This window comes from Echinops telfairi, unplaced genomic scaffold (assembly GCF_000313985.2).
Source record: "Echinops telfairi isolate 266 unplaced genomic scaffold, ASM31398v2 ScPeMD7_31;HRSCAF=116, whole genome shotgun sequence".
Taxonomy (NCBI): Eukaryota; Metazoa; Chordata; class Mammalia; order Afrosoricida; family Tenrecidae; genus Echinops; species Echinops telfairi.
This window is the reverse complement of record NW_022103928.1, coordinates 35,286,942-35,313,130: the sequence shown is the minus strand read 5'-3', so window position 1 is coordinate 35,313,130 and position 26,189 is coordinate 35,286,942. Positions and strand designations below refer to the sequence as shown.

Here is a 26,189-nt window from a genome sequence, read left to right as displayed (position 1 = left end):
CAATGTCCATCTGATACCTTAATACTTAACATATAAATATATTTACATAGATCTATTTCCCTATCGTTATATATAAATATATTTACATATATACATGCATGTATTTAGACATCTGTAAATGTCTTTTGGCTCCTAGTGCTTTTCTCTATTTCTTTTTACTTTCCTCTTGTTCCATTATCATGTTCGGCCTTTATTTGGGTTTTAGTAATTCCTCTCGGCTACATTACTGGAGACACAATGTAGGAATTGTGCCTGATTTGACCCCACCACATTGGGGTAAAACACTAAGGACATGCAATAGAGCAGCAAGGGGAGCAAAGCAATGAAGTCCCCAGGGAAAACCAAAAATAGACTTTGGGGCCAGGGCTTGCCACCCCATCAGACTGGACCAGAAAACACTTCTAAAGGTCAACAAACAAACAATTTATAGGCTTTTGGTTTTTTGTCATTTGGTTTTTGTTGTTTTGCTCTGTCTCGTTGCTGTGCTTATTATTGTTTCTGCAGGTTTATCTAGATAAGATAGGCTGGATAAACAATCTGGAGGAGCAAACAACAGGACTGATGGTTCTGGGGAGACATGGAAGTTGGGGAGGCAGGGAAAGCAAGGGGGTTTCAACAAACTCAGAGACAAAGGAACAACAAATGATCTAAAATCGATGGCGAGGACGGCATAGGATGCCTGGTGGGGCTTGATCAAGAAATAAATGATTTTAAGGAGCACTAATCAGAAGGTCAGCAGTCTGGAAGCTCTAGCTCCTCCATTGGAGAAAGATGAGGCTTTCTGCCTCATAAAGATTTACAGTCTCAAACACATAGGGGCAGTGATACCCTGTTTTATAGGGTTGCTATGAATCAGAATTGACTTGATGGCAGTGTGTAGTAAATTTGAGTCTACTATTTTATTATGGGTTTTAGATAGCATATAAATTATAAATAATTGTGTGACCCAGTAATTGTTTATAAGAATTTTCTACCTTTATCATTGTATTTTATTTAATTTTACTGTGACTAGCATAGGTCTGTACAGTGTTGAATCTATTAAGGTTGTCTTTGTGGCTTGTTTTGCCAGTATGAAGATTCCTTGCACTTCAAATTGAGTTTATTGGTTGTTTTGTTTTGTTTTTTCCTTAGAGGGGGGTTGGTGGGTAGCAGGTCAAAATAAATCTAACTAGATCGGTCTTATTTGATTCGTCTATATTAATGTACACTAGATCTTTTGTGTACTGAGCTATGTAAGTTACAGTCTCATAATTCTTTATCAACATCTCCGGAAGCTTTGGTAGGGCTGTGGGATAAGCATTAGACTGCTATCCAAATAGACTGATGTCTATTTTGGGTCTTCTCCTCATATTTAATATACTTTGTTTCTTTCATTTGTTTTTATGTTCCACTTGTAATGTTTGTATGAATTTTTTCAGATAATTTAGAAGGCTTGTGTTTTTCCCCCATGCATAATCGTTAGAAGCGTCACAAGTATACTTAATTTCTAATGTAATTTTAACATTCTGTATTATAAACCTTGAAGATACTTAATTAATACACTTTCATTTTTTTCTACCTCCCTTCCCTACTTGTATTGGCATTTGTATTCCAAAATTACATATTAATCTTTTGTTGATCCATCAAAAAAGTATTAAAATGAATAAACTTGAAGTCTAAACTCTTTCTTCTCATACAACCCATTTTGTTAATTATATCATGTTTACATTTTCATGGTTTACATTTATGTTCAGCTCTATAACTATGACCTTTCAGTCAACTGCATTAATCACCATGGATCCTTTTGCCAAATTTTACTGTTCTTGTATGCTGGCAACCTGGTTCTGACTGCTCACACCCAATAGGGCAGAGTGGAATTCCCTCAGAGGTTTTCCTGGGTAGTATTCGTTCTGGGAGTAGGTCTTTTCTCCCACGAAGAACCCACGTTGTGGGTCAGGCCACTGACCTTTCCGGCAGCATCCAGGGGCTTCACTGTTGTGCCGCAGGACTCCTTTGCCAGAGTTTTCTAGTTTTCTTTATTGATGTTTTTCCTCAGGGTGTAGGAGGTTCTTCAATGCATTTTCAAAACAAATTATTTGGTTTGAAATTTCAATGCAGAGTAACTGGATATGAGTTTGTTTCCATGAGGCCTTGATAGCATTACTGCTCTGCCTTCTAGCATGAAATGTTTCTCTGCAGAAGTCAGGAGACAGCCTAACTTGGCATAATCTTTTTTCCTGAATATGCAAAGAATTCTTTGATGTGTGGTAGTTTGTTGGTTTTTGTATTTGTAAATCAGCTCTGATTAGACGAGAATGGGAAAATGGTACCAATTCAACTGTATCCATAACATATTATTTCTTTAAAAAAGAAAAAGATATGAAGCAAAAATGCCAGAATATTAACATGAATTAAATATAATTGGTGAGTACACAGAAATCTATAATATTGTTCTCTGTGCTTCAGGGCATGCTTGAAATATTACCTTTTTTTAAAAGAGATGATTGAACTATATATCTGTGTTTCAGTCCACCGTATAATTCCTTGAAAAACACAGTTTTGCCTTATTGATCATGTGCATCTGTGTTGACAGTCACTCAATTCCTTTCTCACCATTCCCCATCATTTGGTTTCATTTCCTTAAGTTTCAAGTAAATATTTATATCTTAAAGACTTTTGATGGGAAATTATAAAATCCTAAGTTTAAAATCTGCAGAATGGAAGTTAGCAGAGGCTAACACTAAATAGGATATTTTACTAATACCTGTTTAGTGATGTATTTTTGCTGGATTGGGACTATTTTGAGCCAATTATTGGCTCCAAACATATATAATAGAATTGAGGGATGAAACACCACGATAGAGTCAAGTATTCAGAACCCTTCCTACTCCTTCCTTTTTTTTTCTTTTTTTTTTTAATTAGCAGTGCTCTCATAAGTACAAATCATCTTAAAAGGAAAATAAATCACTCCCTCCATTTTAAAACATCAATTCATTTTTAGTTTTTTAATACTAAGATATTTCTCCATTTGCTTTCCTTCTTTGTTCAGGTATATGTCTCGAGTCCACGGTATGCATCCAAAAGAGACCACCCGTCAGCTGAGCTTAGCTGTGAAAGATGGTCTTATTGTTGAAACTCTAACAGTGGGCTGCAAAGGTTCAAAAGCTGGTATTGAGCAAGAAGGATATTGGTTACCAGGAGATGAGATTGTAAGTATATTTAATGTAATATTTGGAGATGCTAACTTCTAGTTGTTGAATATTATTTAGTCCCAACCCAAAGAAATTTGCTTTCAGAAGTTTAGTAGTAGTTCACTTTTTATTAACATTAAAGACTTCCATTAGTAGATCGGATACTTTCCTCACTGATTCTGTAGGGCATAAATCACTTTTTAAAAGACTTCTTTTTTTATGTTACCTGGAATCTAAAAGTATAAGAACTTAAAGAACGAAGACAACACAAACAAAAACCTTTTACAACGTATTAAATTATTGGTACTATTACTTATGTCCATCAGTAAATTTTAGTAAATATAAATATTTCAGCACAAGATAATCTTGGTGTCTTCTAGATATACTAAAAGGAAAAGGAATGGTTTCACTTTCACTTAGAGCTACTTTAGAACCTAAACACAGGTTTGAATTAGCATTATGTTGCAAAATACAGATGTTTCAAATGGTGGATTCCCCTGGCCATTATCTTAGTTGACTAGTGTCTATAGCAATGTTTTTGTTTGTTTTTTTGAAACTAGAACCAAAATCAAGTAGGACAGACAAAATTTTAATTTATATTTTTACCTAGTTCTTATTTTGACTCCCCTTATAAGATATTTTATTCTTCTCAGTTGCAGGAAGTCCCTGGGTTATGAATGTCTCATTAGGGGAGAAAACCTACTTGCCCTTTAATGGTCTATAAATTTGATCAAAATTTCTGATGACTGAACCAACCCGTATTTGGAACAGATACTTCATAAAAGCCTTCATGGGCTGCACTTGCATCCTCTTCTCACATAACCCACTCCCAAACCCACTACCATCAGGTTGACTCTGACTCATTGACCCGACAGGATTTTCGAGACTGCAAATCTTTCCAAAAGCATATTACCTCATCTTTCTGCCTCTGAGTGACTGGTGGGTTTGAAACTTCAACTTTATGACTAGCAGCCCAACACGTGGTGCACCATGCCACACAAAGTAAGGCTGAATAAGAACTGTATGCATCTGTTCCACCCACCTCCAAATCCAGATTTTGTGTATGATCCAGACATTTTATGCAGGCCTCTATATAGTTTTCTCCTGTAGCTTACAAATAGTTATACATAATTTCTTACAAAAAGATTGGTTGTCTGTGTCATATTTCTCTTTCCACTTTTGTTGCTTTTGATATTTTTAATGCCCTTTTGTTGATTTTGATATTTTTAAAATATTAAAAATATTTTAATATTTTTAGTAGGAACATGTTATGGGTTTTTTTTCAAGGGCTGTGATTTAAGGTTTTAAATATATGCTATTCATCTAGTTAGTTTACAAAGGGATAGATTTATTAACTAGGTGATTTGAAAGTGTTGTATCATGAATTATCAAAAACCTAAAGTTATAAAAACGATTTAAAGAATTTTAATGGTGTAGGAAAAAAATTAGGAAAACTTTGAGTTGTATTTCCTTTTCTGGGTCTTACTGCATTAAGCCAGCCCTATCTAGTCTGAGAGCAATAAATCAATGAACACAATTAATGGTTGTGAGCTTGTTCATAGAAGTAGTTATCATAGGTTATAAAATTAGAAAATTCGTTCCGTTTCAACACATCAATTTTAAACAGTGAAGGAAAGAAAATTTAGATTTTTCACAAACAGAAAACATCAAAAAAGAAATACTAATTTAACTGGTATCATTTGTTTTAAGCAATAGAAGTGTTTTTGGAAAAAATTAAATGAAATTGTTTGTATCTGAACAATGTACTAGTGACTTTCCTTAGAGAAAGGTGAAACTTTGTTGTCAGTAAAGAAACTTTTAACTGAAGACATAATAAGACTATGTCAAATACTACATATCTATATGTCAACAGACATGTATGGACAGGCCACTGAGTAATTGATGCTCTACTGAATATGTACAATAATCCTAGAGATAATAAGATAATATAAAAATGTCTAACTCTGAAGCCCTTGGGAATTGAGAGTCGTAGGCGTTTACCAATAGAAGTGATTTGGATTTGTGGGTCGTGGCGCATTGTTTTTCATAAAAATCACTTGCAGTTGACTTGTCAATATGACTTATTATCCATTGCTTTTTCATTCCATTGACATGCATGCTTTTGCCCTTTTTGCTGCTCTGTTACTGTATTTATCCATACTTATTAGGTTTGTGCCTTTCCATGTGCTTTCTATATTGTATTACTTATTTTTGCACATGCTTAGTGCATATATTTTTAGCATCAACCTGTCCTTTTTATTGTTTCTTGTTTTGATGCAATCTTGTCTGTAAGCAGCCAGTGTACAGGCTATTCATTCTGGTTGGTTCTTAATCATAGATATTTGCATGTTAACTATTTGCATGTCCTATAAGCACAATTGGGTATGTCAAAATGTGTATAGTTTATAAAATACACAAGTATTAAAAATTCAGAGGCAATGTAATATAATAAGAAGAAGTAATATTGTGTGTATTTCCATAGAGAGGGTTCCAATTCCATCTCAGACATTTATTGGGGCTTATGACCTTGAGGAAATTTCTTACCCTCTCTGATCGTCAGTCCTCTGTTGTAATGTGGGCATGTTAATATCTGATTAATTTGATTGCTTTAAAAAGTAAATAAGGTTGTTAAGCAGGTATTTTATTTTTGACTCATAAGTATGCTTGAACTAAGTATAACAAATCCCACAAAATTCTTACTACGTAGGCAAAACTTATAACAAATCCCACAAAATTCTTGCTACGTAGGCAAAACTTTTCACAAGAGTCTTTCAACTTTTCAACCTTTGTGCTCCAGCACAGGAAGGTTTATAAAAAGGTTTTCCTTTGAGAAACTGGATTTTTATTTAATGTGTAACTATAAAATCATTATGTATATCTCATGACCATTACCTGCCTATCCAGGGGTTGTATACACACATTTGCTGTCATTTTTATGCCCTAATAGTATTCTAGAAGGATATCTAATTAAACATATGTTGTACTTGGTCACACCACCAGGATCTATGATTAAACATATGTTATATTAGGCTACATCACTTCAGCCAATAAGCTTCATGTAACTGAATTCTGTATCTGTAAAATGTATTAAATCTGTTAAATGCCTATGCAGGTGGTTGTGCCAATTATGGACTGCAAAACTCAGGAAGTAGCATTTGTACTGTGTTGTTGTTGTAGGCTGTAAAGTTGATTCAGATGCATAGCAACCTCAGGTGACTGCCCCCAGAGAGTTTTCTTGGCCGCAATCTTTCAATGGAGCAAATCGCCAGGTTTTTCTCCAGTACTCGAGCCGCTGGGTGTGTTCACAGCCAAGTACTTCACCACTGTGCCATTAGGGCTCCTTCCTTCATACCATAAATTGTAAATTAGTATATTTATTTAGTAGCATAGTGACAAGGAGCCCTGGGAGTGTAGTGGTTACATGTTGGGCTGCAATCTGCAAGGTCATCAGTTCAAAACCACCAGCGGCCCTGCGGGAAGAAGATGGGGCTTTCTGTTCCCGTAAGAGTTGCAGTCTCAGAACTTCACGAGGCAATTCTATCTAGGTTAACTGTGCGTTGGCATCAACCAGATGGCAGCTAATAGCAAGAAGCATAATGGCGGTACAGCAACTTACAACAAAATCTGTATGTCACGAGAGCGTTAGAGACTTTTCTAATGTGCATCAATGTATTTTGTGGGCTGTGGCATCTCTCCATGCCGCATTTAAATCTGGGACTCCATCCTTTGTAGTTTTAGGACCTCACCTACAGTGTATATCACTTTAATGCCTCCAAGAAACTAGTTACCAAATTGAGATTTTCAAGTTATTACATATCTTGTTTAATTTCAGATTCAGTATGGAGAGGAAAAGTCAAGTAAATAAATATGGCCTCAGGAGAGCAGTCACTGGATGTTTTGAGTTATTTATTTTTAAACCTTTAAGTCAAAGCTACTGATATTCCTTACTCAAGCAATTCTGCCATTTAAAAAAATGGGTAGTAAAGTCCTTCTGTTCCTTCTGTAGCTTCTCAGAGTAGTTGTGGTCTCAGACCAAACCCAAACCCTCAGCCACTGAGTCCATCCGGACTCAGAGCAGCCGTAGAGAGGGTGTTTCAGAGGTGGGAAACCCGTGTTCCTCTTCGCAGGTTCTGCAGGGTATAGCTTCTACTGGGTTTTGTATGGCAAAGACAGTAGGCTCTCTACTTCTCTTCACTTCCGAAGCAATGTTAGGAAAATGATGCCAGTTAAAAAATACAGTTTTATTTGTGCCACTCAACAATAGTTGATAGTTTAAAATGCCAAGGAGTTGGTGCTATGTTTGTATTCCAGCTTTGCTACAGTTTCTCCCATGCTTCTTTTTAGAAACTTGTCAAAATTGAAAACATACATACCCATATGCAGTAACTGTTATTTTGACAACTGTGAGGTATGTCAGTATATAATTATCTGAACCAACACCTAACAACAGCATGTAATTTTATAGTGGAGTCTGTATAACCAAAAGCCAGTGAGCCCCATTATTTTACAACATTTTGAGATGTCAATCTCTTATCACCGTTTTCATCCATTTGGAGACTCTATGGCAAAATTAGAAATCTTCGTGGTGATATTTTAAATATTTTAACTTAAAATATTTGAATAGTTAAATATTTTAATTATTTATTTAAAATTTGAGATGACACAAGAGAAAAATATTAAAAATTAAATTGATCTCAATGTAAAGCTGTTTATTTAGATATTAGTCAACAAACAAATAAAAACATACGCTCTAGTCAACTTTTTAAATGAAAACTTCACTGAGCCTGGGAAACACACTTGTAAATTTTCTATATTTATCTTTAATTTCCAGATTTCTTGAAAAGATACAGTAGGATACAAATCATTCAGGTAAAGGTAAACAGGAAAAGATTTTCATAGCTCTTGAAATTATAGAACAAGGCACAGGGTAAAACTGTGATGCTTCACTAATATTAAAGCTTTTGAGAAATACTACATGCTCTCATGGCTCACAGGTTACTCCATCAACCGCTTCCTCTAAAGAATCACAGATGAATGGCCAGTTTCAGTCCATAGCTCCCCACAGTACTCTATCCCCTTTAGTCATAAAACTTGACAAGTATATTTCTTGGGTAGAATTTTCCATTTATTGTACTTAAATTAGGTATCGTGGCTCCCTTTGTAATAAGTATATAACTATCTCAACATGGGTTAAACTTTTAACCCATCAGGTACTCATTAAAGATGGAGATTATTTTTTAATTCTCTGAAGATTTATAGTTTCAGCCCAGGAAGATCTTATAAAATTATATCTTGTAATACATTATTAGGAGAGGTAAGCTTGTAAGTAATGCATACCAAACCATGTGGTTTGAAATTGAACCCTTTATTATATGGTGACAAATTTTAACTTTTTTCATGATCAGTACATAAAGGTAGGCCTCTACCTCTACTGATTTGACAGGATTCTGTCAATGTGACATTAAATGGTCAACTGTATTTACAATGACAAAAATGAAAAATTATAAAACTATTTTTCACTTTGTTTACCTGCCAAATTATGTCCCTCTCTGTTTTATTTTGTTTTGGTTTTCCTCTCATACATAGATACTGTCTGTACTAAGGTAGAAATCATAACTTAGGTTTTTGTTTAGTATTCCTCTACTAGTTTATATGGTTGCTTTTGATTTGAGTAAAAGCAAACATAAATCCAGACCTTATCTATTATATTCTTATGCTGTATTTATTTTAGCATAATCCAATTTATACTGCCTGCAATCTTTTTCTCATAGTATTTTAAAGTATTAGGTCTAGAAAGCATCTTTTTAAATGAAAAGGTAAAATTCCTTATTCTTTGCTTTATTGTCTTTTACTGTTATTTAAAAGTATAATTAATGAAAATACACATTTTTAAAATGAGATTAACATATTGTGTTGGGGATTGTTGTTAGGCACTGTCAAATCAGCTGCCCAACAGGGTTCTGTTAGCTAGCCTGCTACTGCCCAGGGCAGGTTGCCAGCGCTTTTAACCTTGGAGCTGCTGGGTTGGTTCTCTTTGGATGAGCCTCCAAGTGCCAACTACTCTGCTACCAAGGATCCTGGTGCTGGGGAATGGTTGTTACTGTGTGCTAGCCGTTGACTCCAACTTACAGCAAATGGGCTTAAAATTTCATTTAGACATGGGAAAAATAGAGACCTTTGATCCCTGTCATTATCTGCTTCTCCCAAACCCTGGAAGGTTTGATTGATATATTCCTGAAATTTAGTTATGCTGGCATAATTTTTTCCCCCGAGAATACTAACAAGAGAGGCTTGCCAAACTCAAGACTGAGCTGGACTCTGCTGAACCTCTTTCCTGAGAGGCTTAAGTACAATAGGATCATTTTAAGATTTTAGATCTTTTGTTTTATACAGTTGTCATCAATTAAATCATATGCTTCAAATACCCTCAATGCCAGCGTTGGTGACTCTAGCATACTGATGATTTTTAAGTTAAATATATTTTATTCTGTTACTTATGGACAGAACCAAGTATTTCTTCCAAATGTCAATCTGCAAAAGATAATTATTAATTAAGCTATTAAAGTAATAAGTGATTAGTAATTCACTAGGAAGTAAATATATTTTGGTTCTATATGTATTCAAATATACACTTTCTATACTCAGAAATTATTCTTGCTTTAGTAAAAAATTTTCCATTTTATTCAGTTGTATATTGTGGGTCATACTATTCTGCTGTACTCTTTTAAGCTTACAGTGTGTGTGTGTGTGTGTGTGTGTGTGTGTGTGTGTGTGTGTGTGTGTGTGTGAAGGTTGAGTTCTTTTATTGTCTAAATTCCCTTTCACTGAAAATGTTTCCTTATTTTTAATATTTTTAAAATATTTTCAATTACTAGAGATATTAGCTCATTTTTCTTAGCTCCTAATGAATCACAATTTTTTAACTATCTGGAATTGTAAATAATTTTACATTGTATATCAAACACATATATGTGTTTATCTGCTCGTTAAGAAGAAACAGAACTACTTCAAAACTAAACATCTGATTCATCAGGGTAGAATGTAACTTGGAAGACTTTCATTCCAGATTTCCACTTCCTGTGCTACATGACTTTGAACATATTTGTTGCGGTGCTTCAGTTTTATCCTAAATAAGTCAGTATTTCTTGCTTGGATAAACTTACAGAAATGTTGAGAGACAAAGGAGATAAGGAATTTTAAAGTTCCTAGAAAATAAATGCACACATACCGTATATACTCATTGATAAGCCGAGTTTTCAGCACATTTTTAATGCAGTTTTTGTGGTAAAATTAGGTGCCTGGGCTGATATTAGGGTTGGCTTATACTCAAGCATATATGGTAATTATAAATGTTACATAATTGTGTGACTTAATCAGTCCTTGTTTTACACATGGTAGCAACCAGACAGATAATCTTAGTTATACGAGCGAGCCCTTATCCACTACTTACATTGCGCTAGGCTCTTTTCTAATCTACTATCTCATTTAATTCTAGCAACACCTAGGAACTATTACTATGTTCATTGTACGGGTAGAAAATGACACACACAGAAAATAGGGATATAGTCCAAGGTTACACAGATCACTAATGAAGGCCAGAGCTGGGATTGGAACTAGTCTGGCTTCAGAGATGATGGTCTTAAGCAAATATTGTGAATGTTTTACAGAGTTAGATAAATAGACTGCCACTGCATAACGGATTTGTTAACCTACTAGGTTCTAAAAGCAATCTTTATAAATTTATTACTTGTGTTGAAGTTTACTGCTTTAACATTCATTACTCTTAATTTGTTTTCAATCCAGTTAGAACTAACTTCAGATCACTAAGACATGGAAGTCTTGTGTAAATATATAACGTCATTACGTTTGTTTGTGAGTGAAATGTTTTTCTAACATCATCACAGGATTCATGACATGAATTCCCAAAGAGAGATTTTCTCTAACATCCATTTGTAGCTTTTATGTTAGTGTGAAAAGTTTCCTCTTAACAATTCTTGAGTTTGCATGTTACTGTCTTTTCTCTAACAAATAGTGCATTGATAGATTATCAATTTATATCACCTGCAAAATAATATAAGTTGTATAGCAAAAAATACCGTTTGACCTATATGAAATCCCTTTAGCCCTGTGTATTACCTGATAATGAGCAAAGTTATAGTAGAGAGACCAAGATTATTTTGTTTTTATTTTGAAAGGCCTACAGTATGCAGCCTTTCTCCAGGACAGCAACCCCAAACAAGGTGAACTAATTTTGCACTACGTTCTTTTACTTTAATTCTAACTTTCTAAATTATATTTCTATCATGATTTTAGGCTAGCTTAGTTACCTCTTGCTAGAATTGTTTATTAAAGTCCTACTATCTTAATTTTATCGTTTTGACTTTTGTGCTAGTAGATTTGCCTTTAAAACGTTTTCTTGTCTTTGAAATGGCCTTTCAAATATTATGTTCTCAATCTGGTTATATAGAGAGTAGCTGATGACATCTGGTGGAATCCAGTGAAAATGCAAACTTAGCATGTGGGCAGATATTATTATGTGTTACTCTAAAGTGTTACATAATTAAATTTCATTTACTAAAAAACAAATTGTCAGCAACTCTGCCTATATGTATATTTATTATTTATACCGCAAAATATATTTCCTAGATTCAGAATCTGATCGTGTTTGAGCCTAACTTTTACATGTTTTGTATATTGTTAGTAAACAGCTTGTCCTTTTAAACCCACCAGCTGTTCTTTGGGAAAGACATGGCAGTTTCCGCCTGTAAAGATTTCAGTCTTGTAAAAATCCTCTGGGCAGTTCTACTCTGTCCTATAGAGCCACTGTGCGTTGCAGTTGACTCCCTGACAATGTATTGTTTTCATGATTCAAAGAATGAGCAGTGTCTATACATTTCCTAGCCCATAAGAAATCACAGAATGAAGTTAGTTATATGCCATCATATAAGCTTATATCCAATTGTTTCTGACCTTCTATTTCATCTGAGTTTATATATGGATTTCTGTAATTGTCATGAAAAACTAGGTCTAGAACCAAACACCCCAGAGAAGAGCGCTAGCTCCATTTCCATCTTCATTTCATGGTGAGGGGGGAAGGGGATGGAAAGAGGTAAAGCAAATATGGAAAAGTTTAGACTTAGGTACTAAAATTCTATACCATTCTTCCTTTTCTTAATTAACTTAGTAACAACTACTTGACCATCATATGAAGATGTTACAGAAAGGAATGTGAAAAATAGTCCACTGATGAAAGCTGACAGTTTCTCTTATTGATAATGAGTCATATGAGGAAAATAGCCAAGTATTTTGTTTTAGAATTGGAAAGAATTATATTAGAAGTAGAAAAAGATACGCATCTCCCCTTAAACCTAACTTAATGGCTGTTATACAAAAATCAAAATAGCTAAGCTATAAGCTAGATGAAGGCCATATGAAAGAGATTCACCAATGACAGTTATTTTAATAAAGCTAAGAACCACAGACACATATATGATGTTTATATGCTGCTGCTTTGTCAAACTTTGTGGTTTAGGTCTTTTTTTCCCCTAATATGCACATATTAGGGTCTTTTGTCAAATCAAATCCTATTTTTAAGCGGTCTAACTGAAATTACTCCTGCAATAAATACTTGTTTCGTTTTAGTACTAGCTAAAACTGGTCATACCTTTCATTTTGTTGTCGTTTAACTTTGGTTGATAAGACCACCAATTTCTTAGTAAAAAAGGAACCAGAAAGCTTATGGTAGTTTTGGAGAATTGAATAATATATAAAGGTTAAGTCAAAAAGTATTACTAAAGAATCACCAAAAAAATATTTAAAAGATCAAGATGTGAAACTCTTGTTTCTTGACTGCCCTCTCTGTCTATGGCCTTCTGAAGGCAGTGTCTCCATCCCTAACCCTTCCTCCAAGAATTCTGCCCTGTTCCATGGACATCAGATCAAGAGGACAGTTTTAGCTCCTTGGAAAACACAACATAGTGTTCCTTTGAATCGTTTTCTGAGTGTGGCGAACAAAAATAAGTCTGGAAATGCACTATCAAGGCTGTAGGGTAGAAGGGGTACGATTTCCCACGGGAATTCTCATAAGACATGCTTTGCTGCCCTCGAGATGAGCAGGTGCCCAGTCACGAAGGGGCAGTAAACACTCGGCAGCGCAGCCCTTACGGGCTTTTTCTCACCACTACAATTTTCAATTTTCTTAAAACTTCTTCATAATAAGTTGCCGTTGATCGTCCTGCGTTCAAGAAAATCTAGCAAAATTACTCAGTTGGAATCTCTTAAAAAGTCCCAGTGTCTTTTAAATCAGCAGTTCTCAACCTGTGGGTCGTGAGCCCTTTGGGGGTTGAACGATCTTTTCACAGGGGTCACCCGATTCATCTCAGTAGCTACAGTACAGTATGAAGTAGCAACAAAAAGAATTTTATGGTTGGGGGTCAATATGAGGAGCTGTCTGACAGGGTCGCGGCATTACGAGGATTGAGAACCACTGTTTTAAATGCATTGCTCCACCTTGCGGTGCACAGGCTCAGCAGATTCCCTTGGAGAGCCACAGTTTTTATTGGACTTCGTTATTTTTTGAAGAAGACTAAGACGAGTGTATATTACTCAGCGAACTTGTGTGCAGCCACCCATTGACTGCAGAGATAGGTTTAAACACAATTTGTTTGGAATACATTCATGAATACATGAACTGGAACCACAATAGTAATACTTTTGACTTACCCTTGTACTTTCACGATGATTCCGGGTATAGGCTAGGAGATGTGAATTTCTTCCTCATTGAAGGAGTAGATAGTGATACTCAGATATAGTCAAGCAGTGATGCATTTAAACCATTAGGAGTTTATCAAATATCACTGCTTATTACCCGAATGCTGTATCAAAGCTCATTCATTGAAAGGATATTAACATGAAAGAAAACAAGTAACTTGCTCAGCCTTTGAAATAGTGTAGACTGTGATTTATATAAAGGTGATAGGGGATCCGAAGTTTAGAATTTCACAAGTCCCTATTGGAAAGCGGCTTGATGGTTTTAAATGTGGATTTTCAGCTTGTTCACTGAAGCTACTATATCTATAAAATAAGATTGAGAGTGAATCCATCACTCTTAGCACAGATATTTTTTTGGAAGGCAAAGAGTGATATTTATGAGGAGTGAATTTTAAATAAGAGAACTTGTAACAGTCTTCCTGTTTATATCTAGTGGTACTGGTTGTTCAATAATGTGCAACAACAAAGGAAATGCTGAACAACACCTGTGTATCTGCAGTCATGTTCATTTAGCTCCAGAAATAGCCCCAAGAAGAAAATAAGCCTGCTCTTTTTTGCTTTCTATAGTAATGTACGTTGGAGAATGTGATTAAACTTTTAGTTTCACATTTTCAATTTATTTTTCCAAATTCAACAGACCCTGAAAACTTGACAGCCTATCAGAACACGGACATTCTGATTAATGATTATATTCAATAAAGCATCCAATACCATGGATGAGAAGATAAGAATAGTGACTAGTGAGCATCACCATTTATTACTATTCTTTCTGTTCCCACCTTGTGCTAAGTGCTTATTGTGTTAAAAACAGACAAACAGAATCGAACAAATCAGTCTATTTGAAACACAAAGTTTGGGTCTTCAATTTCTTAGAGAAATCACTCCGTAGGTTGTATAAAACCTGAAAGATGTTGGAACTGGGACTAGATTTGGACTTATTTCATTTTGGACTGGTTTTGTTATCAGATCACCTTAAAGATACCTCTGAATAGTAATACTGTGTAGGAGAGAATTTAACACTTAAAGTAAATTTCTAAGTATTTTGTTCCCTTATGTTTTAACACAGTAAATGTTAAAATTGTATATAATGCCTAACTTCTGATGGACTTTAGTTTCAATTTTGTTCTTAGTCATTGCAGATATTGACAAAATGTCATACCAAATTATTTTGTATTTTTTGTAGGACTGGGAAACAGAAAATCATGACTGGTATTGTTTTGAATGCCATTTGCCTGGAGAGGTGTTGATATGTGACCTGTGTTTTCGTGTGTATCATTCCAAGTGTTTGTCTGATGAGTTCAGGCTTAGAGACAGCAGTAGTCACTGGCAGTGCCCAGTTTGCAGGGTGAGTACCTATGAGCTTTAATGTGCTGGTTAGAGGGTTAAAATTCTTTAATAATAGCTTCACCAAGATATCCCAGGTGGTCTTGCCAGGTTAATGGATAAAAGTACTGGAGGGTGGGGGTTATCTACTGAAATCATGACAATGAACAGAGAATTCATAAAATGGATATACCAGAACACATCACCCATTTCAGGGTACCATATGTATAGATTTTAGAAAGTTTTAATCACATACAAATATACACTCCTCCTTTATTATACACCTGCCTCTCTCTGGATTATATAACAATAGCCTTTGGAAATCACGAAATACTATTTCATACCAAAGTTGTTCAATTAACTATAACATTTATGCTATTTAGAAAATAAAGTAGCAAAAGGCACATGATTAGAAGCATTTTATCTCTTTCTCATTTTTATGCCCATGTTTACAGTCAATGCAAGTTGCCTCTTTTCTTTTTGTCATACCATAAATTAGTTTATTTTTTGCTTATTTTATTTGGAGGGTGGAGTAACTAGATACTTGTATATAAATGATTTGGATTACTTTATTTAAAACAAAATGAGTCTAGTAGGTAATTAGGTGCTTTGCACACTGGTTTTCATTCTTTCCCCCATGAGAAAGACTCTATGCTGTGGTTGTTGGTTGCAGAATGTGGTATGTCTGTTTAAATGAGTGATGTGTGATGAAATCTTACATGCAATATGGCATTGATGGTGATAAATAAGGAATTATTTGATTGCAACGTCTATTGTTTTTTCTTGTAATTTTCCAAATATCTTCTTGGGACCAAGCAAATTTCATGAATTTAGTTTGTAAATAATTATGTTCTGTAAGACTTCAGTAATATAAATGTTCACATATTCTTTCTAATATAACATTTTATCATAATGTCCCCTGAGCAAAATACAGTATACATTCTAGTCTTCTCTTAGAATCTATGTTTTTATATTGCCTAAGTATATTTGATCTTACTGGCACTAACATACATATTCAAATAGGAAAACAAAAGACAGATGGAATAAACTTTAAAAGCTGTATTCAATGATCTATCATTCAAATGCCTAAATGCTTGATAAGTTATGATAAACTTCTAAATCTAAATATATTAGTATCCAATCTCAAATTGTAGACGTCTTTTATGAGACTTTATGAAGTCTACAAGGAATTAGTGTGATTAGTAGTGTAAATATTCATAATGTTGACCAAAGGCCCTGACAATGTGCATGTTTTACTCCTGTATGGATTTGGATTTTACATTTAAAAGCAAACATGAGGGTGCTTCATATAGTTTGTGGAAAAGTGAAATCAAAAGATGGATTGTTTCTTTGAACTTTTTGAAGCTCCTCCATGTATACTGTTTTTTTAAATTACCCTACAAAAATTGAAAAATTAATAAGAACATTCAGATAGTGAAAATACAAGAGAAAGAAAACAGGAAGGCAGTGTCACCGATCAAACAGGTGTAATATAGAGTCTTAGGAACTTAATATTATAGACCCTTTAATTTTTAAATGCTACCGCTTTTAAATATTTAATACTTAATTCTAATTTTGATACTGAATAACTTAAACAAAAGCTAGGATTTTGGAGTATGAATTATATTAAACATCATTGAAGATCGTATTTCTTAAGAATGGAAATTGAACATTTGGAGAAAATGTGTACTACTTTCCTCAGAATGCATTATTATCAAGCTGTCTGATTTCATTTTCTCTAGTTGGGTGCTCTGTGCTTTTGTCTGTCTGTCTGGATCACAGGGTGTTACTACTGGTCACACAGAAAGAGCCCAAGTGGGACTTAGCTGATCCTACCCGTCTTTTCGTTTTCTCAAGCTATATATATTTACACTGATAAAATTATGCTTACTGAAATGATGCTGTAAGTTAATATAGTTAACTCTTTAAGGCTCAAAACTTATTTTCTTAAATGAGGCGAGGAACTTGAGCTTTTATAAAACACCCAAACAGTTTTTTCTACATTAGGTGTATGCTGCTGTTTTCAGAGTTATGTTCTAGAAAAAATAAGAAGTATGCTAATAATTCCTATCCTATCCTTGGGTAATAATTAGAAACCTTGAAATTTTAATATTTTGGGTTGCATTTTTTTCAGCCAAAAGTGTCAAACTTTTGAATAAACCTAGTTTAATAATAATCTACTCTCAGGATTACTGACGAGCTATAAACATTTTATTCTATTAGAATAAAGCCCAACAACTTTGATATTGTCAGAAAACTGTACTTTTTTTCTCTTTAATTAATTTCTAGAAATATGTGCCAGAATCAAATTGCTATACAGACAAAAATAATACGAAAGCGAACCATGATTAACGAGGCCTGAAGATTAAAATCAGCCTCCTTTTGGACTAAGTTTCTATTAATGGTGATGGAATACTTAGGAAACTGATAGTGGTCCTAGCTGCACAAAATTTTGAGCATAATTAGTGTCACTGAATGGAGTGTACATATAAAAATGCTAAATTGGTGTATGTTTTATATGTGTGTTTTCCTTAATAAGAAAAATGTTACCCACCTCTTAAGATGTGTTAACTAATTTAATTCCCGTTCAAGTAGCTTTAGCTCATATATATCTATATATCTATTTCTAAAACATTAAGAGAATAATGACAGGAATAAGATAATTTTATCAATTGTTACCATAAAACCTAAGAATCTCACAGCCCTGAGGCTATTTCTTTGGAATGTCACCCTTTCTAAAAAGGTCATTACATTTTTGCTTTACAGATACAATAAATTATAGTTAAGCTTCCCCGTCACAGACATATTATATTGCTATTATAATGTAACCTTTGAATATCAAATTAACATTTTGTTTTAGAAAAAAAAGTAATGTTAAATTTCACATTTTTGTTACTAGAAACACTCAATCTTAAAATATAAAAATAATTTTGAATTACTTTTAAATGCCTAGAAGTGTAGGTCTTGGGAGACAACGTCAGTTGGTTTAACATAGTCTACAAAAAGAGTTATTTTATTCTACAAAGTAGTATTTAAAACAATCTCATTATCCATCTAGTCAATTCCGACAAATAGTGACCGTATGAGCCAGGGTAGACCTTCCCATGTCGTTGTCCAAGACTGTGACTCTTCACAGCAGCACCGAGCCTGATCTTTCTCCCTGGGGGGTTGGGGGGGGGGCGCTGGTGGTTTCGAACCCTTGACTCTGGCTTTAGCAGTCCAACACATCTTGCACCTGTTGGTTTCTTCCTTACCTGGAGCAGAGAAAAGTAAAAATCAAAGATGCAAGGAGGTGATTAGTCCAGAGGACTCATGGACCACATGACCTCCAACCTCCATGACCTTGAGCCTGAAAGGATGGATTGCTCCAAAGAGGATATTGAAGTCCTGTTGGAGATCCTGAATAAAGTGGGAGAATTCTGAAACAAAACTCAGAATCATCAAAAAGACCAGAATTACTGATAGAGACTGGTAGAGCCACTGAGAGGAGGGTGGCCCTTCAGCCCCACTGCGCGATAGGCCTATAAGGTGAACAGTAACTCTAGGAGGTACCCACTCCATAGAACAGTCAACCAAAAGAGAGGCCAAGCTCCACATTTGTCCAGGGTCATAAATCAAAGCTCACACTGCAGCAAGGACAGGAAACAGTAAACACAAAGGAAAGTGCTGTGAGCTTGTGGAGGTTACAATCAGTGAAAACAAAATGTCTGACATGTTGAATGAAAAGCAAATTTGCTCTGTTAGATTTCATATAAACCATATTAAAACATATTTTGAAAAATCTTAAATCTGCTGTAAAAAGAAATCAAAGGATTTAGAAAATACAGGTAAAATTCCCAGAAACCCTGCCACATAATATTTAAATCTTTCTCCATGCATGTGTCTGTATATATGTATGTATCTGTATTTATTTAACTTTCCTTAAATTATGTGATATACCAGTATGTTTCCCTCAGCAACGTCCCCAACATTGTCACAGATTGGTAAATATGTATCTACATATGATTATTTTAAAAGAGATGGCCATAAGGTAGGTAGCTAATTCTGTACTGATCCACACTGACATTGTTGGCATACTCATTGTCAGGTTCAAAAGCATGCTACACTTTGAACTTTTGAAAAGCAGTCTGCATGAAATGAAAGTTTGTATGTTGTTTTTATGTGGACTTAACTTTATTTTTGAAAGTAGCTATGATTTTTTCCAAGAGAAAAAAACTATGCTTTTTTGGTGAAAATTGCTTTTAACATTATATTTACATAAAGGAAATACATTTAAGCATAGTATAATTTAAAGAAAATTAATGTACATATATCTGAGTAAATCTGATTACCTTCTTTGAAATTCTTAAATTTAAGACAACATTTAAATCCACCCCCACAAAATTATACCCATTTATACAGCACATGAAAGTATTCCACCAATTTAATAGAATGAAAATGAACATCTCATTTTAATTTTGCTTCATTTTCTTATATAAAAGAAGACTTCAGAACATTCTTGGGGAAATTAAATAGAAGCAGAAAGGAGTTTTTCCATGAAATTTTTGAAGCTCCCTCACTGTAGTCCACCCTCTGCCGTCAAGTCTGTTGGGACCCACGGGGGCCCCCATGGGACAGAGGAGAACCGCTCAGAGGGTTTCCGAGCCTGTAAACATTTTCAGAAGCAGATTACCCCAGAGTAGCTAGTGGGATTGAATTGCAAACCCTATTGCTATTTGATCTTTAACCCATTGTGTCACCAAGTGTGTGTGTGTTATACACATGCTTGTATGTACACTGCATGCCTGCATTTTTTAAAGTGTGCTGGTAAACATCATAGTATTTGAGTGATAACTAGGGGAGTTTTGCTTTGTTGTTGTTAGTACAAAGTAGAGGCAAAGTACTGGTAGTCTGTTCTTAGAAAGCACGGTAGACAGGCTGGAATCACAGTGCATTTAAAGTAGCGCTGTCCCAGTGATGTCAGTATTCTAGCTGTGCTGTTAACTGGGGCAGTCACTAGCCTTGTGTGGCTGCTGAATACATGCAGTGTGACTAATGTGGCTGAGGCACGTGTGGTTAGTGGCTACCCTACATGTGCCATTTATAGCATTCATGGTCTAAATGCCGACATTACTCCCACGGACGCATCTTGTAGTGTATTGTGCTGGCTTTGTGAGTGGCTTAGCCTGTGTTCTCCCCATCAAGCTATTGTGTGACTGAGGAATTCTAAAGGAATGATACCGAACAGCTTACTCCTTCCCCCCTGCCACTCTTCCTCCCAGTGTGCACAGCAAGTTCTACAGCACACAGTGCCCCACCGAGATCAATTCTGACTCATAGTGAGCCTGTACACATTTTTTATGGGAGCAAACAGCTTCTTGTTTCTCCAGCAGAGTGGTGAGTGAGTTTGAACTGCTGATGTTGAGGATAGCAGCCCAAATCTTAGCACATGGCTCCAGCAGGGTTTTTTCTGCATAGATTAGTGGCTATAATATATGATAGTGTTGTACTTACTCTGAATGTACTTACTCTGAATCTAATGCTTCAATAAAGTCAGAAGATTAACTTAAAAAAAACAACCCTGATAACATATAAAATCTGTAATTTTTTCTGGCACTATAAATAATTGGCGCTTGATAGCCTGGACACGTATTTTGGAAGTTACCCACTTTCGTCTTCTTTTAATATGTGCATATTCCTTACATAAATGATGTTTTTCTAACCTAAAGGATATGATAGATTCAAGTTACTGCTCCATTTAAATTCAGATGAGATTTTCATATTGCAGATAAAATGTATCATTAGAAGGCAGAATGGGGGTGTATCTAAATTTTATATGATAAACCTAGAGAGCTATTTAAACTGTGGGTCATGTACCCATATGGACTCATAATTCAGTGTGTGTGTGTGGGGCGGGGCGTGACACACAAAATCTGGCAACAAAGGTTTTTGAATGTTCAACAGCCCAAAATGAATTAAATGCACAATGAATCTGAGGTGTTTCTGGGAGTACTTGCCCATGTCACAAATTTCTCAGGTGAAAAGGGGTCGGAAGTGGAAAAATTCTGCATATGTGATATGTGAAGCATGTAGAAAATTAGTAGAAGATAGGAAACATAACAGTGATAGATTGGTTTTCTCTTCTATATTTGAGGCTTTGAAATGGAATATTGATGAATCAAAATTCATGAAAATATTTTTACTTTAAATTTTGAAAATTGTTAATATATGAAGTTTATATTAGAATTTTTTTTCTTCTAAAAATCAAATTATTTCATGAACAGTGATTCATTTTACATAGTATTTGTGATATACTGATTCAAATTGTGGCTTTTCCATGGATGAATAAGTTACAAAAGAAAAAGTAACTTATTCAATATAATGGGTAGAGCATATACCACATTTTTACAGAAACGGTATGTACATTATATGGTTTTTTGCAAAGAGCACAGCCACTCAAATTCAATTCCTATACATGCTATAGCATGTATGTCATATTTAAATGGGCATATTATTTACAGCGAGCTGAGGGCAATTGGTTATTATTCCAGTACATCTTTAAAAACTAGAAAATATCTTTCTCATAAATATATATATATATATATTTGTTGATCTGCACATTGTATGATGAATCAACAGAAATATAAGAAAATATAAAGAGATGAGTCTATATGGAAGAATTCTATTAATGACTTCAGAATCCTTGGGTACTATCAAATTTTTAGTACTTGATTCTATGATTTTATTTCTTACCAGTAGACATTTTCTGAGGTTGCAGGAAGACAATGCTTAATGATATTTCCACACTAATAAGAACTCCTAAAATGTCCCTAACTATGCAGCTCATTAAAAAATATCGAGATTAAAGATACATGTTTTGTAGCAAAGTAGATATATAGGAAACTAAGTCTATAGAAGCTTTTAAAATTAATTTTCAAATCATATTTTAAGCCTCTTTTATCCCTCATAACCCTCCCTTCCAAAGGGGCTACTATATATATCCATTAGGCAAATAAACTGAAAATAAAGGAATTTAACTGCTGTCTGCTAAAACTAAAAACCAAGACTAAATTAGCCATTGGAAATCAACTAAGTACATACTGACTTATTGATGTTGATGTGGTTCCAGAAAGTTGTTTGATTCATTTTCACTGTGACGTTATAGTTCACATTGTGAAGAGAAAAAAATTATAGAACAATTTCTTGATACTTGAGATAAAAAGTTTTTCAAGTTGTGTGGTCTAAAATAGCATGGAAGAATACTTTCAACATTCAGAATGCAAACAGGACCAAATGTTCAATGAAAATATCATGAACATGGATTCCTTATTATAATATATTAGTTATCTGGTTAGTTCCCCTTTGTTACTGTGTAAGATTGATTAATATTCTTACTGTGAAAATAAGTAACTTTACTTTCAAGGTACATACTTATATTAATAAATCTAGAATGGAAATTTGAAAATTTTAATGTAAGTTGTTGCTGGTGTTAATTGGAGATGATCATAGTACTAACTGTTAGTGATGAGCACTAATCCAACACTTGTACAGTTTGACAGACAGCTGCCTCATATAATTTTTATAGTGTCAAAAGTAGCTCCTGATTGGAGCTGGAGACTTCCGTAGGCAATTTTTACTACTTATCACAAGACCAGGTAGAACAGAAAATGAGAATACTGATCAAGCCAAAAAAGTTTCAGAGATAATTATCTAATCTCTTTATAAAACTGCTTGGACCCACCTAAATATGAGCAAAGATTTCATGCATTTTCTGTCCTTTTTTTTTTTTTTTTGCTGTAAAAGAATAAGGAGAAAATAATTGGGTAACTATTACCTAAGAATGGTTAAAATTCAATCTAGTTAATTAGAAAGATAACAACACTTCCAATATTGATGAGTGGAAACTAGAGTGCATTGTTTCCTTTTGTTGTAAAGAGGCGTGGGAAGTAGACTAGTATTCCCATTGGAAGTCTCATTAACAAAGAATATATGATACTTAGATGTAAAACAAAATGGAAAAGCATTTTAACTGAAGATTACATGCTGCCTCTGCGTTTTTTATTTTGTTTTTTTCCTTAAAGACTAGTGTTTGGAGTGCTGGAGGTTGGGGGGAGCGGTGGGGCACAACTCAGAATAAAGTCCAAATCCATATAGCAAATCACAAGAGAACTTAAGAGTTACCACAATGTGCATTATTACCATACATACTGGTGTATAAGCCGAGTTTTTCGGCTCACTTTTTAGCAGTTTTGTGGTAAAATTAGGTGCCTTGGCTGATATTCAGGTTGGCTTATACTCGAGTACATACGGTATATATGTTAAGATATTATATGTGATATATATATATATATTAAGTTTTAATAACACCCTGAAGCTATCTAACAATATATTTTAGCAATTTTATGAATTTGTAGGTATAGTGGATTTCAAAATATTATATATTTTTTACTTTAGCTGTCAGCCTGGTGGCCTGTCACCATCAATTTAGAAGATTCTAGTGAATACCTGTAAAGCTAATATATCTGAACTGTTCTCCTTGTCCCAAATTGCTGACTTCAGTTCAAGAGCAAAGAGCTGATTTTGTGAACTGAGTGAAAATGAATACAGCAGAGCATCATTGAGTTGTTTTTGTAAATCTTTATGTAACTCTGAGCAAGCAAGTCTTCAAACACTGTTGTTCATAGTAATTGTGGCAGGACTAACTTAGGGACTACCGAGTGACATGCAAATGTGTGTTATTTGCCAATATATTCCAAAGAAACCAGCTTCCAGATATTCCTACTAGGTTGAGTTCACTTTCCTGTGGGTAAGGAGGCTTATCTGACAACTTAGAGGAAATTCTTAAATATAAGTTCCAGTAACTCACATTAAAACAAGCAGACTTGTTAGACATTAGATGCTGCTAACTATTGCTGGGTTTAGTGTATGAGATTTAGGGTGGGACGACATGGACTATCACACAGACACATGATGTATTCAAGCAGAAAATGGCTAATACTTACAGCAGTTGTGATTTACTCGTCTTTGGGTCCTGCCTTTCTAAGTCTTGTGAAGGAGGCCTAGGGCCATAGTTGGTTTCCTGCTGGACTGTGAGCCTTCAGGTCAGTAATATATTTTTCAATATGCCAACAGACTTGAGTTTTAAAATATTTTTTAATTTGAAAGGACCTTTATGTTAATTTCATTTTTCTAGTAAGATGCTGCCATCATCAGTTCAGCTTCCATATATACTCATGTCTAAGCCAAGTTTTTCCGTCACGTTTTTTATGCCGATTTTGTGGTAAAATTAGGTGCTTCGGCTGATATTTGGGTTGGCTTGTACTCAAGTATGTATGGCAATATTTACTGAGGACTTACTAATTGCCAGATGCTGTATAAGGGCCTAGCAAAAGAACATTCAACGAATATTTTGGTCTCTGCTTTCACAGAATTTATAATCTAGTCCAGCCATTAGAAAACTATGGGCAGTAAGCCAAATCAAGCTTACCAGCTGTTTCTATTACCAACTATGGATTAAGAACGTTTCTTAAATTTTTATGTTTAAGAAAAATCAAAAGAGGAATGATATTTTAGACATGTGAAAACTATAAGACTTTCAGATTTCAGCAACCAAAAGTTGTATTAAAACACAGCCACACTCATGCATTTGTGGACTTATTTGACTGTGTTTGCACTACAACCATAGAATTTGAGTAGTTACTATAGACACTATAGGGGTTGTATGGTAACAAAGCCTAAAAGATTTAATATTTACTAGATTCCATAGGCCTTTATAGAAAAAGTTCCCTGTCTTGTTTGCTCTGGGAAGAATCCCCCAAAAGTCTGAAGCCTTTGTCATATTTAAAAAGTAAAGTTGCTCACAGACTTGGACTCTAATGACATAAAAATATTACTTAAAATATATATATATATATACACACACACTACTTAAGAAAGAAGGCGTTTGAATTTCTGATTTTGCACTTGTTTTTGGATCCTTAACATTGAAATAGGAAATGTCTTTCATGATAATCTATCAAGGGGTCATGAGTGTGGGGAGAGGAGGGAGGGGAAAAAGGAGCTGATACCAAGGGCTCAATAGAAAGTAAATGTCTAGAAAATGATGGCTACATATGTACAAATATGCTTGATACAGTTGCTATGTGGATTATTATAAGAGTGGGAAGGGTCCCCAATAAAATGATCTTTTAATAGATTAAAAATAGTTCCACTGGTGCGCTTTCCACCATTTACAAAGGAAATGCTGGGTCTCTGGACCAGTCTTTAGTCTGCTGTGCCTCGGGTTGCTAGGATTCAAACCAACTTGATAGCACCTAGCAACCATAGGAAGTGCTGAAAACTCCACAAGGCACCTTCATTCTGAAGGTCCCGTTGTATATTGGACATGATCAATAGTCACCTTGGGATAAACGTTGACCTGATCAAAAGTTGCTCATTCCTCTTCCAGCCAAAAGCATTCCTAAGCCATTAGGTGTGATGGAAAATTTTTATTTATCTATGTATTTACTCAGATTCATTTGATTTGAAATAGACTAGAGCTCAGATGGCTATGGGTTGTGTTGAGCTGTTAGCCCCAAGGCCACCAGTTTGAAACCAGCATCCACCCCAAAGGAGAAAGTCAAGACTTTCTACTCTTGTCAAGATTACAGCCTCAGAAACCCACAGGATTTCTACTCTGTCCTATAGGGTCACTATGAGTCAGAATTGACTGGATGTCAGTAAGTTTGTACTTTTGTTGTTGTTTTTGGTTTGAGCAATTATTTACAACTGGCTTTAAAATCCCTTTCATAAGAAGAATCCAAGAATTTAAACAACTTTTTCTTTAAAGCGAAGGAACACGGCCCTACAAGTATCTATATTTATTAGTATCTTATTTTAGTAGACTTACATGCACTTACTTCACAGCTTTCAGTTATGTAGTTATTGTCATATTGAAATGGTTGCAAA

At 34.7% G+C, this 26,189-nt stretch overlaps 1 protein-coding gene across 4 annotated transcripts in view; it reads left to right on the top strand.

The window, feature by feature from the left end:
• ZMYND11 (zinc finger MYND-type containing 11) overlaps positions 1–26,189 on the top strand; it is a 115,337-nt gene that overhangs the window by 65,445 nt on the left and 23,703 nt on the right. For 2 of the 4 annotated variants that reach the window (XM_030885515.2, XM_045289868.1), the window contains exons 3-5: positions 3,029–3,188; positions 11,366–11,410; positions 15,124–15,285. In XM_030885515.2, coding sequence (XP_030741375.1) covers positions 3,029–3,188; positions 11,366–11,410; positions 15,124–15,285 — 367 coding nt within the window. The remainder of the gene's footprint in view (positions 1–3,028; positions 3,189–11,365; positions 11,411–15,123; positions 15,286–26,189) is intronic. The other 2 variants (XM_004702338.3, XM_004702340.4) reach the window with 2 other exon arrangements.